This window comes from Cervus canadensis, chromosome 25 (assembly GCF_019320065.1).
Source record: "Cervus canadensis isolate Bull #8, Minnesota chromosome 25, ASM1932006v1, whole genome shotgun sequence".
Classification (NCBI taxonomy): Eukaryota; Metazoa; Chordata; class Mammalia; order Artiodactyla; family Cervidae; genus Cervus; species Cervus canadensis.
In genome coordinates, this window is record NC_057410.1 from 46972089 (window position 1) to 46992033 (window position 19945).

Consider the following 19945-nt stretch of genomic DNA (forward strand, 5'->3'; position numbering starts at 1 on the left):
GGGCTATAGCCTGTCAGTCTCCTCTTTTCATGGAATTCTCCAGGCCAGAATACTAGAGTGGGTAGCCATTCCCTTCTCTAGGGGATCTTTCCGACCCCGGGATCGAACCTGGGTCTCCCACATGGCAGGCAGATTCCTTACTGTCTGAGTCATCAAGGAAGCCCATTTTATATATATAAAGGAATCTGAAAAGTAATGTATATATATAGAAAAGAATCTGCAAAGTAAATTTCATATTATTTTCTATATATATTGGTTGTTACTATTTAAGCAAAAAAAATAAATAAATGACAAATGTTGGCAAAGACTACCCTAAGGAGTGAAAAATCTGGATTATTTAATACTTCTGAACACTTAATTGTAGTAAGCACAAAATATGTTAACAAATTATTTCTCAGTATACTCGTTCATGAAAATGACATATAAAATAATTACATAAGTGTTTGAAGGTCTATGAGAAAGTAGATTTCAAGGAGTCCTTGCAACTGAGCTCCTCTCAATTTACTGCAAAGCAAATGTAATCATCAGTACAGTAAGTCTCACATTGTTAAGGGGTGACTGGGGTCTCAAAACACTTCTGATGGTGGACTCTGATCTGCAGTCTTCCCTGCAGGGTTGTGTTTATACATCTTTTGAGACTGAGAGGTCAACCAGAAAGCTGTGGGTGCAGGGGGGTGGTGTGGTGTGGGCAGTGAGGGTGGTCAGAAGCACAGGGCATGGAATACGAAAAGGAAAACGTCAACAGTGCGCTTTGCAATGAAGAAAGACTCTTGACCCATGGCAAGACTACCTCAGCTGCAGAAACATGCAAGTCCCCCAAATTCAGTTCTTTGCTTATTCTGTCATCCTCTGATTATAATTTGCCTTTCTCTGTATACCTTATGACAGGAAAATATTCGGTGGTTGTACTGAAATGATTGTGACAGTTGGGTTTTTCCACTGTAAGACAGTAAGTTGAATCTCTGATACACAGATGTCAGTGCAAAACAGATTAATACATAATCATTGCATATGGCATAAAATTGCAGATATAATTATCAACCCTACATTTGTTCAGTTGCTAAGTCATATCTGACTCTTTGCAACTCTATGGACTATAGCACACCAGGCTCCTATACCCACACAAGAATACTGGAACAGGTTGTTGTTTCCTTCTTCAACTCTACATTACCAATGCTCTGTTTGAGAAGAGAATGTCCCAGAAATAGTAAAGATTGAATAGAACCAAAAATTTCTAGTGTTTGGGAGACAAAGTTCATACAATACATAAACAGGATATCAAAATGTCCTGGAGTAAAATATTCAAGAAATAAATCACAAGTTAATTATTATGAGTCATGGCACTGTGATGATACATGAATGTGTTTGGCAGTCATAACACCAAATTATGAAACATTGGTTTACATTGTTTTCATCTCATGTCACAAAGACATTTATGTCAGAAAGAACACAAGTCTTAAATTCTCTAAATTAGGAGTAAGTCTAACAATTTAAAAGATATATTCTCACAGTTCCCTTGGGAAGGTAGAGCATAATTGTGATGTTTTCATTTTCTCCCTGGATAAGTTCAGCAAATTGATTTTCATGTATTTAAAGAAAATAATAAAGTGATTGGAATGAAGAATCAATCTGTCAAAGGATGTGATGCCATAACATGTTGATAAAAAATAATTAAGGTTTAAGTTCATGTGAGTGAGGGAGGCTGTCAGTCCATAAGAGAGAGGGAGGCTGGACTAGGAAACTGCAGAGATGAAGGAGGTATAAAAAGAGGGAGATTAATCAAAGACTTATGTCAATTACTATTGCTGCTCACTCTATGACCAGACATAAACAAACCAATTCACTGACCATCCAAAGAAACAAGAAACAAGTTTAACTATAACAACTAAATAATTCCAGAGAAAAGACGCTGGCAAAGAGGGGTCCCTCAATTTATAATATCCCTCTAGAGCAACATTAAATGAGCCATGGCCTGTTCTTTTCTGTTTCCTTTTTTATTGAAATGTATTACTCAGCCATTAAGAATAAAATAATGCCATTTCCACCAACATGGCATAATATAGTTTCCCATCTCTCCTGGAATAAAATCCACAATTCTTATCATGGCAACGGGGTCATACTACCTGATCTTTCTCTGAAATATATCCTACTCTTCTTCTACGTTCTTCTTTCTGATACAGCCAAATTGGGTTATTTCCTCTTCTTGAAAAAAAAAAAAAAAGAGAACAGGTAGACTCCTAACTCAAGGTCTTAGCTCTAGTTCTTCTGTCTGCCTGACACTCTCTTCTATAGGATAACTACACAGCTAGTTCTGTTTCCCCCTTTGCTCAGTATCATCTGAGTGAGGACTTTCCCAGAAACCTGTTGAAATGCAGAAAAACATTTATTTCTCCTGTTCTGATTTACGCTTCTCTACCAACAGCTGCCCAATTACTAGTACATATTTATTTATTTTTTTATGGTTTGTCTATAACTAAATATAAGCTCCAAAAGGGCAAGGATTCTTCAATTTATTTTATCCTCTGTTGTATCTCCAATGTTTAAAAGAGTGCCAGGAACACCTAAGTGCTAATAAACAGTTGTTGAATATATTAATACGGGATTGGAGAGATGGGAGAGTGCATACATCAGGGGTTGCAGATTTGATCACTGGTCAAGGAACTAAGGGGCCCCCCTGGTGACTCAGATGGTAAGGAATCTGCTTGCAATGCTGGAGACCTGGGTTCCATCCCTGGGTTGGGAAGATCCCCTGGAGAACGCATGGCTTACCCACTCCAGTGGGCTTCTCTGATAGTTCAGGTGGTAAAGAATCTGCCTGCAATGCAGGAGACCCCAGTTCGATTTCTGGTTTGGGAATATCCGCTAGAAAAGGGATAGGCTACCCACTCCAGTATTCTTGGACTTCCCTTGTGGCTCAGCTGGTAAAGAATCTGCCTGAAATGTGGGAGACCTGGGTTTGACCCTGGGTTGGGAAGAGTGCCTGGAGAAGAGAACTCCAGTATTCTGCCCTGGAGAACTGCATGGACTGTATAGTCCATTGGAGAAGGAAATGGCAACCCACTCCAGTACTCTTGCCTGGAAAATCCCATGGACGGAGGAGCGTGGTTGCAAAGAGTGGGACAAGAATGGGTGACTTTCACTTTCACCCTCTCCAGTATTCTTGCCTGGAGAATATATCTTGGAGTATATTTGCCTGTCAAAGGCAGAAGAAGATGGTGACAGAGGATGAGATGGTTGGATGGCATCACAAATTTAATGGACATGAACTTGGGCAAACTCCAGGACATGGTGAAGGACAGAGAGGCCTGGTGAACTGCAGTTCACGGGGTCACAGAGTTGGACACGACTTGGTGACTGAACAGCAGCAACAATATGGAACTAAGATTCCACATGCCACATAGTGACGAAGCTCATGTGCCACAACTGGAAGTCTGTGCTGCAAGGAAAGATGCAGCTGGGACCCCATGCAGCCAAATAAACAAATAATTTAAAAAACAATGATCAAATGAATGAATAAAAGTTAGTGGCAGTAGTATTTTATTTATCTATAGGGGAATAATTACTAAAGGAAATACCTAAAATAATGAATGGGGTTACCTCTGTTTAGCTAGATCAGGCCTGGGAGGTTCTGAGCATTGGGTCATTATTTTTAAATCATGATGTTATACTTTGAACTACTTTTATGTAATGCATAAAAGAAGTTAGAAGTGTAATGGACAGAACTGATCAGAGAAAGGAAGAAAGAAAGGAAGAGTGACGCGGTTGACCTGAGGTATTAATTTTGATCTATAATTTTATTATACATTGATATGACCTTAAAGTGAGAGGAGGGAAGATGAAAACGGCTGGTTTGAGTGTTTATCACACTAAGGGTTGTGTTAAGGAGGCACTTTAAACACAAATTATGTCCCGTGGTCTTCTCAATACCCTTTGAGAAAGGTATCACCATTCCAATATTAGAGGTAGGAACACTGGTATTTGAGCAGGTTAAAATAACTTGTCTCATGCCACATCACTGGGAACTGGTAGGCAGAAGTGAAACCCATGTTTGCCTGATTCTAAAATAACCAAAACTATAGAGATGATACCCCATCATAACAGCAGAACTATGAAGAGCTGTCAAGCTTTAAAAACACTGACTAAAAGCACAGAACATAAGCACTGTGTATACACACACTCTTAGTATTACACCCTTTCTTGGTTTCCTCACTCAATCAATTAAAGAATAATTTCTTTCCCTCCAATTATTTCTCTTTAGGAATAAAAAGATCCTGATATTAAAAAGGAGATTCATAAATGTCTCTGTTGTTTGTTTCATTTTCTTGAAAGTTTAACTGATTCGCTGTCGTTTTTGAAGAGCACACTGTAGTCCGCAACACAGATCTGAATTAAGCAACTAATTGAAGCCAGGCTCACGAGGGCTTAAATTACCAGAGCTTTCCTGTCATCTTAAGTTAAACTTCTTCTATACTTCTCAAGATTTATAACCCCAGGCTGAAAAGCTGCAAACTGTCCCAGTTTCACAGTGAATCTCCCAGAAGGAAATGATGTTTCCTGGAAAAGGGGAAGGCAAATGTCTTTCATGGAAGAGGGTTCCAAAAGCAATGTGTGTGGCAGGGGTCACGGGAACCTTGGCAAGGGGCTGCAAAGGGAACAGGCAAGTCACTCAAAAAGCATGTGCCCAGAGATTTTGCAATTTGACTTGTGGGTCCTGTAGGAAGGAGCAAGTTCATCTAAACAGCAAGTGGACACATTCTTGACTTTCTCCTACAAAATGAAAAGCAGAAGGACAAATGATCCTCTGTGGGGGTCATAATCTCCCAAATTCCCAAAATAGCTCTCAGTTTAGTTCAGAAAGATTTGTTATCACTGCCTCTAATACTCTATCATCTATGCAATTTCTTACCTACATTTTCACATGCATTTTGTTTCTTTCTCAGATGTTTCATGAAAGACCAAAAAGGAATATAGTCAGGGATCAGTGAGGATGAGGCAAATAATTTCATGCGTCCAGATAAGGTCTGATGGTTCCACTACATACCACTCTGAAACTAACTATAGTTCAATATCATGACCACCTAAGAATCCAGAATACATTTATCTTTAATATAATATTTTTATAAATATACACAATTTTCATTTTAAATGACCTATCATTTGCAACTTTAAATGTTAGAGAGTCTTCCTACTTAAAATTAGAAGCAGCTATAATCGATTCATTCATTTTTACCTTAACTCACTTCAGAAATCATTACTAAGCACCTACTGTGTATAATGTTCTTGTTTAATCCCTCAAAACGTATTAAAACATAAAAACACTACTCTCCTCTCAGGGCCTACAATCTGGAGGGGAGGAAGTAGTAATAATAAACAATGACCATAATAAATATGTTTTAGGTTAGAGAGTGATTAGGGCTATGGAAAGGAAGGGAAAGTACAGCAACCACGAGGGATGGGCAGCCTGGAGTGTTAAAAGAGTAGTCACGGTCACCATCAGTGAGAAGGTGATGCGTGGGCAGTGAACTTGAGACATTTAGCCAAGTGCCCCTCGAGGAAGCACACGCTAGGCAAAGGAATCAGACACAGCATGTTTCCTAAGGGGGGGCAGGCCGAGGCTATTTGACAGCATCTCAAGGCTTTGAGCAGAAGAGTGACATCTGCCAGGTATGTTCAGTGAGTTTTAGATTCTTACCCAGTGAACCCCCAGAATGACCTCATGATATTGGTGCCATTGCCCTTTTAGCAAACGAGAACCTGAGCACAGAGAGGCTTGGTAAGTTGCCGACAGTCACACAACTAGAAAGAGGTGGAACTGGGATCCAGGTACAGGCAGTCTGATTCTAGAGGTAAGCTCTCAACAAGAAGATGTGTCCTTGAGCAGGACACTCACAGGCACCTGTGCTCACATCTGCGTGCACAGCCACACACACACAAACACACACTCAAGAGTCCAGAGGAAGCTGCAAAGTCGGAGGAGGAGAGTTTGCACCCCACTCTGTTTCTCTTGGTTCACATTTTATTTTCTCTCTTGTATATTTTACTTGCTAACCTTTAGATTAAAATGTATATTTGAATGAAAAATGTTCAAATTGAAACATTTGGTGTTATTCTCAAAAGAGTGAAACAAATTAGCAATTCTTAGTGTATAAAATAAATATTGTGGAAATCTAGGCCTTTATGCCAGTTTATTTAATAAGCAAAGTGAACAAAACAAAAACATTTTCATGAAACAAGGTGCACTAAAATCATTTCAGGTCTACCAAGAAAAATAGAAGAACATTTTTTGGCTAAATATCTAGAATAATATAGGAACCAGTCATTTAAACCATTCACTTGGAAAGGCCTTTGAAATCAATAGAAAATCTTCATAAATCATGATTTATGACACACATCTCAAGCAAACGAACAGAAATGTGTCACTGGGCTATTTTCCACATTTATCATCTTGGTTCTATAGTATGGACACTTAAACCTTTCCTATGTATACTGTCAATATAGGTTTTGAAAATACTTAAATATGTTATTACATTTCAGTTCACATAAACTATAATCATATACTATTTCACTATATCAACCTTTAGCAACATTTAAGTAATATTTTAGCAATCTTTAAGCAATATTTCTGTCTCTGTACAACATTGTAAACTCTAATTCCTTTGGCAAATTTTATTCATTAGTGAATGATTAATAAAGAAAAATTACAATTTCACACACACAAAAAATGAATTACAAAAAGGCCAGGGAATGATAAGGGATATTTGTTTTTACTCAATAATGCAAATATGCTCCTGTTCTTTAAGCTTGTCTTGGCATTTTGTGATGTTGTGTGAAACTGTGTAGGAATCAAAGTGAAAAGTATAATCTACAGTGTAAGTTCTTTGAATTTCCTTAAGAATGGAGAAGGAGAAAAAATAAAACATACACTTTATTATTAACTTTTGAGGGGTGGTTGAAGAAATAGATCTAGATTGCTTATCAAACCTATACAAATGTAAATAAGTATTAATCTCTGAAATAGAGCATTCTCCAAAACATATAATAAAATCTGTTGAAATAAAGACTTTGAGCTCCTCTTTATCATGACCCTAACGAAGCACTACATTTAGTACAATAAGTACTCTGATTTATTAAATTACTAATCCAAAATGTAATTAAATCCAATTTATCAAAAGAAAAAAATTTAGTCTGGGTTCCTAGGTGGCGCTCGTGGTAAAGAACTCCCCTGCTATCCCAGAATTAAAGGACACTAGTGAAAAGAAAGGGCTTTTTAATGCTTTTTATAAACGTTCACTGAAAAAAAAAATAAGATAGCTCTCCCCAAGATGCTGTAAAATGGCCATGCCTATTCTATATATAGTTCTATATTTTAAAATATTATACAGCTTCATAATATCCATGTATATCTAGCAAGAAGAGAAATAAATCTCCCCCAAAGGGTCATAACCACTGAGAAGTCTGGGGCAAGAAACTCCAACGACAGATACAGAAGTAGAATGAGGAAAAAAAAGTGACAAATGATAGCTCATCTCATTTCCAGAGTCAACATTCTTTGCACAATACCATTTCACTTCCTGTATTTTTCTAGCTACTATTCTTGCTTCTTGTCTATTCAAATGGCTTAAACCAAACTCCTAAGAAATATTATTTCTGGCAGGTCTCAAAATCTAGATCTGCTTCTATTAACCAACACCCCCCAAATTAATGTCATATGTTTTATTTTTCTCCTCTATCCTTAAGGAAATACAAAGAACTTATACTATAGATCTTTTTTTTTTTTCACTTTGATTCCTGAACAGTTTCACACAACATCACAAAATGCCAAGACAAGTTCAAAGAGCAGAAGCGCATTTGCATTATTGAGTAAAAACAAATATTCCACAGCCTTTGTAGGACATCCCAAATTTTTTGGTGAAACTATAATTTTTCTTTATTAATAATTCACTAATGAGTAAAATTTGCCAAAAGAAGTAGAGTTTACATGGTTGTACAGAGACAGAAATATTATTTAATATGAAGCAAGGGGTGGTTGACAGATGAAAGAGAAGGAGATTTCTGAACTGTTGACTATTTGACAATAAGTGGGAAGTGGTTTGTGAATGTATTTTGGAAATTTGTATTAGTTTCTTCAGTCAGTATTAATTGCCAAAAACAAACTCAAGGCAAACTGTATCATTAGGTTTTAGGTTTGGCATCTAAGATGGAAAAAGTAAATATTTGATACATGTGTATATTTTAGAAGATGATAAAGAGTATTTTTGTATTGGACATTCTCTCTCCTTAAGAAAAACAATCACAGCTATGTATGTGATAGAGTTAATGAGCTGATAACCCAAACACTGATCAGAAACAAATAAACAATTTGCATGAAACCTGTTAATCTTGTTCAGTGATTATTTTTTGACGTGCCAACCTAGCTAGGTTTATTTAGTCCCACTCAGCACCAATCTGGGTCTTTCTGTGAAAGCGTTTTGTGGAGTGGTCTAAATCCATAGCATTTGACTTTAAGTAAAGGAGATTATCCTAGATTATCACTATGATATTAGGCCCAATTCACTCCTTGAACAGTCTTAAAAGCAGGAGTGCGGCCTCCTTGAGAGATGAAACTCCACCTGTTTATAGCAGTTTTGGCTCACGCTCACAGTCTCAGCCTATCCTTTCTTTTGGGCTGCCGTTTGGCTTCAGATTTGCCTTGCCAGCCACACAATCATGTGAATCAATTCTTTACAATGAATCTGTTAACACTATTTTTTACTGATTCTGCTTCTCTGGCTGAATCATGACTGATGTAATTCCAAACTGAAAAAAACAGTAATGAAAGAGTAAAGAAATGTTGTAATGGTTTGTCAGCACTCGATCCTGGCTATGTCTACATGTACGCACAGACTCAAGTAAGACAAACATAACCTGTGTATATAAACACACACATACACGTATACACATGTGTGCACACATACAGTCTCACATCAAAACAGCATGCTCCCAAACACTCAAACCCTATGTTTAACAGACCTAAACTTTTTGCCAGATTTAATGGTTTAATCAATCAGAAGCACTGACAAAAGAAAACTACACAACTGGAGACCAGGACTCCAAAAGTGCATTCTAAATAATAGTTTTTAGAAGAAAGTAACTGTGACACACAGCTTACAAGAAAGACACTTCACACATTTCGATACAAACCACAATCACCTTTAGAAAACAAGCACAAATATTTCACCTAAAGAGTGGACAAATGTTGGTCATCCAAGCAGAAGAGGTTTTAGATTCTATAACATTAGTCAAATAATCACATCACATTGATACAACTACATAAATACGGTGGCCAAATTCACAAACAAAAACATTAAAAACAAGTTGCCAGCATCCCACCCTGGCTGTGTCTACATGCTCCCACAGACTCCCATCGATGTCAATTCATTTTAAACACATCCCCCACTTCCCTCCCTTACCTGGACTGCATATCTTGCTGGGTTTTGGCCTGGCTGGCTTCTGCTTGAGGGGAGGCGTGGGTGACCCGCTGTTGCAGCTCCACCAAGGACTGGTAATACTGTTGCTGGTGGTGCTGCTGCTGCTTGTAGCGAGACAAACTGAAAAACAGCCCTAGAATGGCTTTTAAGTTTCCATTTCTTATTTCTGTATCAAGCGGAAAATATAAAAACAGGATCACATAAAATGATTTCTTTTAACAAAAGAAATTCTAGAAGCAGTACTGTTAATTGCTTCCAATAGACTCTAAATAGACTAAATCTTTGAAGATAGAAATAAGACTTGGTTTTCTCAGTCACACATTTAAGTCTGATTTTCTAAAACATGCTAACATTTTTTACATAGCTTGGAAATTTCAGAGAGAGAACAACGCTTACTCAAGGGATGCTCTTTGTTGACCCTGAACTACAGTTTTTCTCGAGTTAGCTTCTTCATGCAGATGGACAGGTGCTCTGTCTTGCGTTCATCATTTGATTTATCATTCTGTCTCTCTCAAAAATGGGCGTCCCAGGTGGGACAGTGGTAAAGAATCTGCCTGCCAATGCAAGAGATTCAGGAGACACAGGTTCGATCCCTGGGTCAGGAAGAACTCCTGGAGCAGGAAATGGCAATCCACTCCAGTATTCTTATTTGGGACATCCCTTCGACAGAGGAGCCTGGTGGTCTACAGTTCACTGGGGTCTCAAAAGAGTCTGACATGACTGAGCTCATGCATACACACATATTTTCCCTCACAATCAGCGGAGGGATGCCTATGAGCTAGAGAAAGAAAGCCACTCAAATGCTCAGTGTCCTGCATTACAAATACTGATGCAATATGCTGCTGCTGCTGCTAAGTCACTTCAGTCGTGTCCGACTCTGTGCGACCCCATAGACGGAAGTCCACCAGGCTCCCCCATCCTTGGGATTCTCCAGGCAAAAACACTGGAGTGGGTTGCCATTTCCTTCTCCAATGCATGAGAGTGAAAAGTGAAAGCGAAGTCGCTCAGTCGTGTCCGACTCTGCAACCCCATGGGCTGCAGCCTGCCAGGCTCCTCCGTCCATGGGATTTTCCAGGCAAGAGGACTGGAGTGGGGTGCCATTGCCTTCTCCACTGATGCTTTATGGGTGTACCTCATAACTGTCAGCAGTATTCTAAATCACCCACCAACCAATTTATTAAAAAACTATGTATGTGTCCTCCAAAGAGCAGATGGCACCATAGTTATCCACTTTAATGCTACAATTCTTTTATTTTTAATTCATATTATATATTAAGAAATAATTAAGATTACTTTGTGCATGACTTTAGATGCATGCTTATTATGCATGCATAATAGTATAAGTAGAATAAGCATAATAGAATAAGTAGAATTTCTAGTTCTAAAACATGAGGCTCCTGTGAAAGTTTTTCTAACACTGAAGAAGAGATTAAATGTACAAAGTAGGCCACAACATGAGCTAGTTTTTTCTTCTGGAGTTACAATTTTAGAATCAGAAAAAGAGAGGCCAGTAAAGCTGGATATAATGCTATGCAACCTATAATCATACTTTAAATGAAACTTGCCATTGGCAATAAAATATATCCTCTTGTGAGGTCAAGGTTTTATGCCTCTTTTTTGGAATTTAGAAACATTAATAAACTACTTAAATTTCTTGCTCTCTGATGGTTTATAATGTCACACACACACTATGCAGTGGAATTATTCATATAAAATAAGGCTGAGTTATTATAACCCCTAACCTTCCTCACAGGGGCCATAAGTATAGGCTTGATCAATATAAAGCTACAGTGAGAAAGTATAAATTTTCTTGTATGAACCTGAAAGTATTAATTTTCTCCTGTGAAACCTATTGAAAGATATTCTTTAAACTTCTTATTTTATTACTATTCATGCTTAATAAATACAGAAAATCATTTTGACTACCCAAATATTTTTAGGAGATAAATAAAAAGCAACAGGCTTATGTTAATAAAAGATGTCATGTTAAAAGGAAGAGACATAAAACCAACAAATAGTAACAGTTTTCACCTACTTTTAACCTCTTAGAAAGTAAAGTATCATCCTGGAGAATTTTATCAAATATTATTCTAAGTAACAGAACCATGAGTTAGGTTTGAACCTAAGTTTTGGCCATTAAATATATAATTTAATATTAAACATCATGACATAAACATATAAAGAATAGAAGAAATTCAAAATAAAATTTAAACAGTGCAGAAAAATTAAGAAAAGTAAATAATCCTAGTTCATGTTCATAATATTTCAGATATCACACAATTCATACTTTTCCAATCGCAGTAAAACTTGTAAAACTTAGATCTAACATGTCTACTATCTGTGGGGGTGGGGAAGGCTTTGCAGAGTAAACTGACTGTAGTAGAAACATTAAGTAACATAAATTGCCAAAAGTGATTAATGTAATATAATTAAAATTCTAACTTAAAAAATGCTTGTTGCTGATATCGATCTCAAAGGAATTGATGGATCATAACTTTAGCAATTGTTTTTGTTACTACTACTACTTGACAATTTTGAAAAGGTTTCCTAAAATTATATGTTGAAGAAAAAGAATGCAGGGAAAAAAAGTGACAGATTTAGTTGTCTTTTTCCTGTTTTCTTTATTTCAACGTCAGTGGTGATCTTTTAAACTTTTAAAAATGTTAACGCCTTTACAAAGAACAATTATTAATACTAATCATTGAAGAACTCCCAAGGACTGACTTCATTAAACTTACCAAATATTTAGACTTGGATTACTAACTTGATCAAATTATAGAATTGTTATTGATAAAACAATATTTAAGCATTAATTACACCATTTAACTGTATTTATGTCCATCTATTACCCAGCATTATCTATCCATCCGTCTACTTAATATTCTAAAAATACTACTTACTCGTTATAACATAAAGATATTTTGTTAATATGCCCCCCTTTCATATACTCAGTAATGTAAAGAACAACTTTGACAAAACCTGGAACATAGCTATATAATGAAAGCATACATTAATAACCACAGAACTTATGTTTCTATTATTTTGGAAACTTTACTAATTTCCTTTTCTATATTAAGGGCCTATATACTGTCACTTGACATTTCTAGTGTTATAAAAAGTCTTTCAAACACAGATGCCATTTGTGATAATTGTGCTTTTTCTTACCTTCAGCAGATAGGCCTTGAACATTTACTCCTCTGGCTGCTAGAAAACTAAGGCAGACATCAACATTTTCAATCTGCAACATGAAAAGCAGTGAAAAAGTAACTTAGAAGATTATTTTTAAATACATAAATGAGCTAGAATGAAGCCAGAGAGAAATATAAAGAAAGAATGAATACTTAACATTCATTTCATACTAGAGATCTTTAACTGGACTATAACTAGAATAATTTTGGCTAATTGCAGGATGAATATAAAGACTGCATTGTCTGATTTGGTACTTACAAACAATTCATAGAGGCCTGATCAAGAACGGCATTCTTACGGATTAGCAACCCACCTACTTAACATAAAACCAAACTGGTTTTGTGCTTCACAAGTAAGTCTCAACTAAAGCATCCAAACAGGAGACTCAGAATGCTAGGATGTGGGTAATTGAGATTCAAATAGTAATAGTCAGTAAGTATGCCAAAAGACAGATAAGATGGAAAAGGGGTTGATATACAGGAAATAAATGAAGTATATTTTCATTCTAAACCATAGAATTATTTCTTTTAAAAACTGTATTTGCTACGTTGTTTAAAATAAAAAACAAAACAGGAAATTAACGTGTGATATGGTGTTATTAACTAAAGTACAAATTTTGTTCAAATTTACCAAAATGCTATGCTAGTGTTCATTCTTTGTTTTTATACATTATTCAAGATTCCACATTGTATTCAGTTGTGTAATGAGCCAGCTTCCGCTGCATGCAACAAATTCTGGTAAATTCTCTTTTCATTGGTATTTCATTACAAATATTTTCTAATTTTCCTTGCTATGTCTTCTTAGATACACCCATCATTTAAAAGTGGACATTTAATTTCCAAATACATGAAGTTTTTAAAGGATCTTTGGTATTAATTTTTCATCTTGATAGCAATTTCTTTTTTAGTTGGAAGCTAATTACTTTACAATATTGTAGTGGTTTTTGTCATACATTGACATGAATCAGCCATAGATTTACATGTATTCCCTATCCCGATCCCCCCTCCCACCTCCCTCCCCACCCGATCCCTCTGGGTCTTCCCAGTGCACCAGCCCGAGCACTTGTCTCATGCATCCAACCTGGGCTGGTGTCATCTCAGCAATCACCCTCTGTGTTTTTTCAGGCTTCTAACTTTACTGAGGCTCTCAATGGCTAAGTCAAAGATCTCTCCTGGTAAATGTCACATTGCACTTGAAAATATGTGGATTATTTTAAAATATCTTTTGATATTGATTTTTAACATAATTCCACAGTGATAAGAGAACAGACTCTATGATTTCAATACCTTTAGACCATTAACTTTTAATACCTTGTTTTATGTCCCTGGTGTGTTCCAGTGTCTCCTAGTCTACAGTCTATGGGAACTTGAGTAGCATTTGCATCCTACTGTTGTGTGAAAATTGTATAAATCTTAATTGTATTAAACTGGTTCATGGTGCTTTTCAGGTCTACCATATCCTTCTACTTTTCTGTATATTCATTCTATTAAGTTTTGAGAGCTTGATATTGAAACTCCAACAAAAATCTTAATTTATCTACTTAAAAATAACTGTATTATATAATGGAACTCTATGAAACTTTGTTCTGTATTTTCTAAGTCTCCTGTAAATATGTTATCTTATTTTCATAATTTAAAAATACAAAGAGAAAAACTATATTTGCGTTCCCATAGTTGAGTAATTCTCTGATTAAATACAGATATCATGTTTGTAATTTAAAAGAGCAATGCCACTGCTTTTAAATAGTCCATTTCCACATGATAACCAGCGAATGATTAACCATTTGGGGTGAGAAGCCAAAAGAAACAGATTAATTTATGTTAATTCATGGGTTGATCTCAGTATCAGTCATGGCAGTATGTAGCAAAGTTAAATAACTAAGACTTTGAAAGAGTGTAGGAAACTAGAAGGTTCCAGTTCTTTGTGAGTCATCTCCCTGGGTTTTTTGGTATTCCATAAATCTTGAAATTCTAAAGTAAATAAGATTTAAAGTTAATACTTGGCAAGGTTCTATTTTCTGTCTTATTAAATTCTCATCAAAAGCTATGTATGAGGACATACAAAGTTTTGCCAATGTCTTCTCTAGCTGAGCTTCATAGGAAGGTCAAAATGTCTTTTAAAGAAAATAAAAAGAAAAAAATACATTCCAGACTTTGTCTTTATAAAATGGACAACTGTTTACATTTCTTTTTAAATGCAATTTTGTGCAAAATTAAAGCAATAATACCCAATGAGAGGTTTTTTTGCTTTAAAATGATTCCAGCCAAGGTATACACACTTGCTTTGAGAAAAAAAAATGCTTTATATTAATTCATTTCAAAATAAGTTTTACTGAAAGAATTATAGAGTTGAAGATGCTAAATATTAAATGATCAAGTGGACCTTCTTGTTCTACCTGTTTACATTGAAATATGCAAAAACCCTATAGTTCTGGAACCTACTTTGAATTCTTTCCTTTCTTCACATTTCATTTTGTTATTAGAAAATGAGATAACATAAAGAAGGAAAGAATATTTTTGCCTTTGTGAGCTTTGTGAGTTTGTAATACAGCTGAAAAGACGAAAAAAGATGCGTAAATCAGCGTAACACAAGGCATAATATTCCAAAAGAGAATTATAAAGAACACTGGGTGGCAGTGAAGAGAATGGATTTACCAGCTTTCACTATGGAAGAAGTATCATTTAACACACAGGATAAGTCTGATTTTGATAAGCTTGGACAAGCTTCAGAAGGAGGAGCAGGCATGCCCATCAGAGCCACCCAGAGCAATACAATTGCTCACAAGGACATCTGAAAACAGACCGTGCCAGCCTTTCTTCTTTGCAGTCATGCTTACAGAGTAAACTTGGCCTGGAACTGAAAAGGTTCCAATACCCACTGGGATCCTAAAACCACTGCAATATAAAAAGTTAAATAACTATAAACCAGATAGCAGGCTTAATACTTCACAGACGAGTCTTCTCTGCAGCACAGTGCAGCCTGGTTAGGGCATGTCTGTAGGTATTGCCGTTATGAATCACACACAGAAAATATGTAGAAGAATATAAACCAAATGTAGCTTTTATCCTCTCTGGATGTAAATTCTTTTGTGACTTGTGCTATTTTAAATTAATGATTCTTCCCATTTTTCATGATAAACAAATATTGCTAATATCATTGTATACATTAACTAAACTTTATTTCAACCAAAAAAATAAATATGATAGCTCGGTTTGAGCAAACTCCTATCATATGGCAAAATTCAAATGATTATATAGATTTTAGCCAAAGATTTTATTATAACTCTTTTAAATATAAACACTTAGAGAATTAAAATAAAATGCAATAATGTTTTTGCATTGGTTAAAACTGTTAAGATGTTTGTTTTCATTCATTCACATAGTGATTATTTATTCTTTGAGACATTTCTAAGACCTTAAATACATATACAATCTCAAGGAGAGATGATTCCAGTGTAACGCAATGAATGTTATAGAGAAACAGACTGCTAAACAGTCTATTCATTATCAGAAGTAAAGAGACTAGGAAATTGATTAGTAACTAAGATAGCATATTAAAAAGCAGAGATATTACTTTGCCAACAAAGGTCCGTCTGGTCAAGGCTATGGTTTTTCGAGTGGTCATGTATGGATGTGAGAGTTGGACTGTGGAAAAAGCTGAGCGCCAAAAAATTGATGCTTTTGAACTGTGGTGTTGGAGAAGACTCTTGAGAGTCCCTTGGACTGCAAGGAGATCCAGCCAGTCCATCCTAAAGGAGATTAGTCCTGGGTGTTCATTGGAAGGACTGATGCTGAAGCTGAAACTCCAATACTTTGGCCACCTGATGTGAAGAGCTGACTCATTGGAAAAGACCCTGATGCTGGGAGGGATTGGGGGCAGGAGGAGAAGGGAACGACGGAGGATGAGATGGCTGGATGGCATCACCGACTTGATGGGCATGAGTTTGAGTAAACTCTGGAGTTGGTGATGGACAGGGAGGCCTGGTGTGCTGCGATTCATGGGGTCACAAAGAATCGGACACAACTGAACAACTGAACTGAACTGAACTGAAGATTATCTATCATGGTTACAAAGATCTCTTCTTCTAAAGCTGCCATAAGTATAACATTTTTTCCAGGGGTAAGTGTTGATCAGCTAATTAAATTGAGATGCTCAAGGTTACACAGAGAGAATATGTCAGAGTCTGTGTCATTAACTTCACACACACACACACACACACACACACATTTCTGCTTCAAGGGAAGCCTGAGCTAGTCCTGGAAAGGTTAGGAAGGGTTAACCAAAGAACAGGAGGTGAGGTGAAGTGAACCCAAGGAAGGTGCAATACGGGAACTGTTGAGGGCTGAAAAACACCTGAAGTTAAAGAACTTGCAAGGAATTTAGAATAGCTAGGAATATTAAGAGTTGAACGCTACTTAAAACTTTTTCCACAACTTCTTTGTTATCAGTGTGAAAATAGGCCTCTCTGGTGGCCTTCAAAATGTTTCAAGAAATTGTGTCGGAGGAGAGATCAGGAAGAAGGGACTCTAAGAACAAGAATCTTGAGATCTGGCAAATCTAATGGCAGAAGATGAATCCATAGAGATAAATAGGCGCTGGATGTGTAACATCTTCCATGTCTTGCTAGTGGCTGGACTTGATCTTAAAGCTCAGGATGGTAATAGTGTATTTGAAGAAATAAATTGTCAGTGTTGCACTGAAGATATTTTTTTTTTATGATCACACAGCATATACACAGGTTTATAGATAGAAATTAATAAACATTTCACAAATCAATTTCTACCCATACTATCTGCCATGCACTTTAGTTTTTAAAAGTCTATTTTAGTGGGTTTCATTTTAATATGCCATTTGTAAAATATTAACTTCACAACAGGCTGCACTGTGAGGAACCTGATACTACATGTCAAGCACAGAAGCAGGGAACATGGTTTAGAAGCCACTTCTTTCTCCATCACTCAAAATCCCAGCACAGGAAGGGAATTCATATATATTAAGCATGTATATTATTTACTCTAAATGCAAAATCCTTATCATTTTCACCATAGATGCTGGAAAATTTGATATTTTGATCATTCACTAGAGGCTTAGAAATGACATACCTTTTTATAAGTTTACACAATTGAGTACAGAGCAGAACCAGAATTCAAACTCATCCCCATCAGTCTTCAATGAAATAACAATTATTGCCACACTATGCTTCCTACCACTGTAACTGAGGCATTCTGAGTCAGTTCCAGCTTTCGACTCAAGCTCTCTACATGATTAACAGACAGCTAGGAAGGACACAGGTCTGGCACAAGGTAGGTGCTGCAGAACAATGTGGTTGAATGTAAGGATGAAATTGTTCAGTGAGAGAGTATGGGCTTCCAGAGTGACTCAGACTGTAAAGAATATGCCTGCAATGCAGGAGACCTAGGTTTGATCCCTGGGTCGGGAAGATCCCCTGGAGAAGGAAATGACAACCCACTCCCACTCCAGTATTCTTGCCTGGAGAATCCCATGGACAGAGGAGCCTGGCAGGCTATGATCCACAGGGTCTCAAAGAATCAGACACGAATGAGTGACTGATGGGGATGAGTTCCAGCTGGAATCAAGATTGCCTGGAGACATATCAATAACCTCAGATACGCAGATGACACCACCCTTATGGCAGAAAGCAAAGAAGAACTAAAGAGCCTCTTGATGAAAGTGAAAGAGGAGAGTGAAAAAGTTGGCTTAAAACTCAACATTCAGAAAACTAAGATCATGGCATCCGGTCCCATCACTTCATGGCAAATAGATGGGGAAACAATGGAAACAGTGACAGACTTTTTTTTTGGGGTTCCAAAATCACTGTAGATGGTGACTGCAGCCATGAAATTAAAAGATGCTCCTTGGAAGAGAAGCTATGACTAAACTATACAGCATATTAAAAAGCGCAGACATTACCTTACCAAAAAAGATCCATCTAGTCAAAGACTACTCCAGTAGTCATGTATGGATGTGAGAGTTGGACTATAAAGAAAGCTGAGCGCCAAAGAATTGATACTTTTGAACTGTGGTGTTGGAGAAGACTCTTGAGAGTCCATTGGACAACAAGGAGATCCAACCAGTTCATACTAGAGGAAATCAGTCCTGAATATTCATTGAAAGAACTGATGCTAAAGCTGAAACTCCAATACTTGGGCCACCTGATGCGAAGAACTGACTCATTGGAAAAGACCCTGATGCTGGGAAAGATTGAAGGAGGGAAGGGACGGGGACAACAGAGAATGAGATGGCTGGATGGCATCACCAACTCAATGGACATGAGTTTGCATAAACTCCGGGAGTTGGTGATGGACAGGGAAGCCTGGTGTGCTGCACTCCATGGGGTCGCAAAGAGTCAGACACGACTGAGTGACTGAACTGAACTGACTGACTACTGATTTCAGATTTCTGGCATCCAGACAAGTGAGAGATTAAAGTTCTACTGTTTGAAGCTACATTTGTGATAATTTGTTATAGTAAGCACAAGAAACTAACACAATCATCTACTTAGAAGAGCAGCAGGGCAATGGTGAGTCTTTAGCACATCTGAGGGTGAGCTGGGGCCTGTGAGCATGCAGATCTCTGGGCCTTGTCCTCTGAGGATTGATTTGTTAATCTGTGGGGAGTGTAGATGAAAGATGAAGTTTCACTAGGTACCTCCTGCCACTGTGCACTATACCCCATGCTTTGCTTTTCTCTTTCAAGCTAGTTTGTGCCGTGGGGTAGGGAGAGGTAGGAAATAGTACTTCTGTCTAGCTCTTCAGTTTGTTTTTGTGTTAAGTTGGTCTGGGGTTAGACACAAGATTAAGCACTACATAATAATAGTTTAAAGTTTTGCACTCAAATCTGGGTTTGAATCCTCGTTATGACATTTACACCTTGTAAGAAATCAGCAAAATAAATTGATACTGTTTTTACTCTCCTGAAGCCTCAGCTAACCTATCTGTGAAATGAGATGGAAAGCAGCTCCCACATAGTATATTATGTGGGGAATACAGATGTTTATGAAGAGCTTAGCTCTATACTAGGCATATGTGTATCTATGTCTGTGTGTATACATGTGTATGTATATATTTTCATACTAGAAATGTCCCATATAAACACACATATTACAGAATGAGTTTACATGACCAATTAGATAGATATATAAGGGTACTCATATGGAAAATTTATTAGGACTTTATCAGATAAAAATTGTTTTTTGTTCAAAATTCTATATTCTACCTCAACTGACTTGGTATTAGAGAATAATGAACATCATTTAACATTAGTTGCCT

General features: G+C 36.9%; 1 protein-coding gene across 10 annotated transcripts in view; it reads right to left on the minus strand.

The window, feature by feature from the left end:
* The window catches only part of NAV3 (neuron navigator 3), an 879706-nt gene that overhangs the window by 233100 nt on the left and 626661 nt on the right, over positions 1-19945 (minus strand). For all 10 annotated transcript variants that reach the window (XM_043446408.1, XM_043446407.1, XM_043446415.1 and 7 more), the window contains 2 exons: positions 12633-12705; positions 9450-9633 (listed from right to left, as the gene is read on the minus strand). In XM_043446408.1, coding sequence (XP_043302343.1) covers positions 9450-9633; positions 12633-12705 — 257 coding nt within the window. The remainder of the gene's footprint in view (positions 1-9449; positions 9634-12632; positions 12706-19945) is intronic.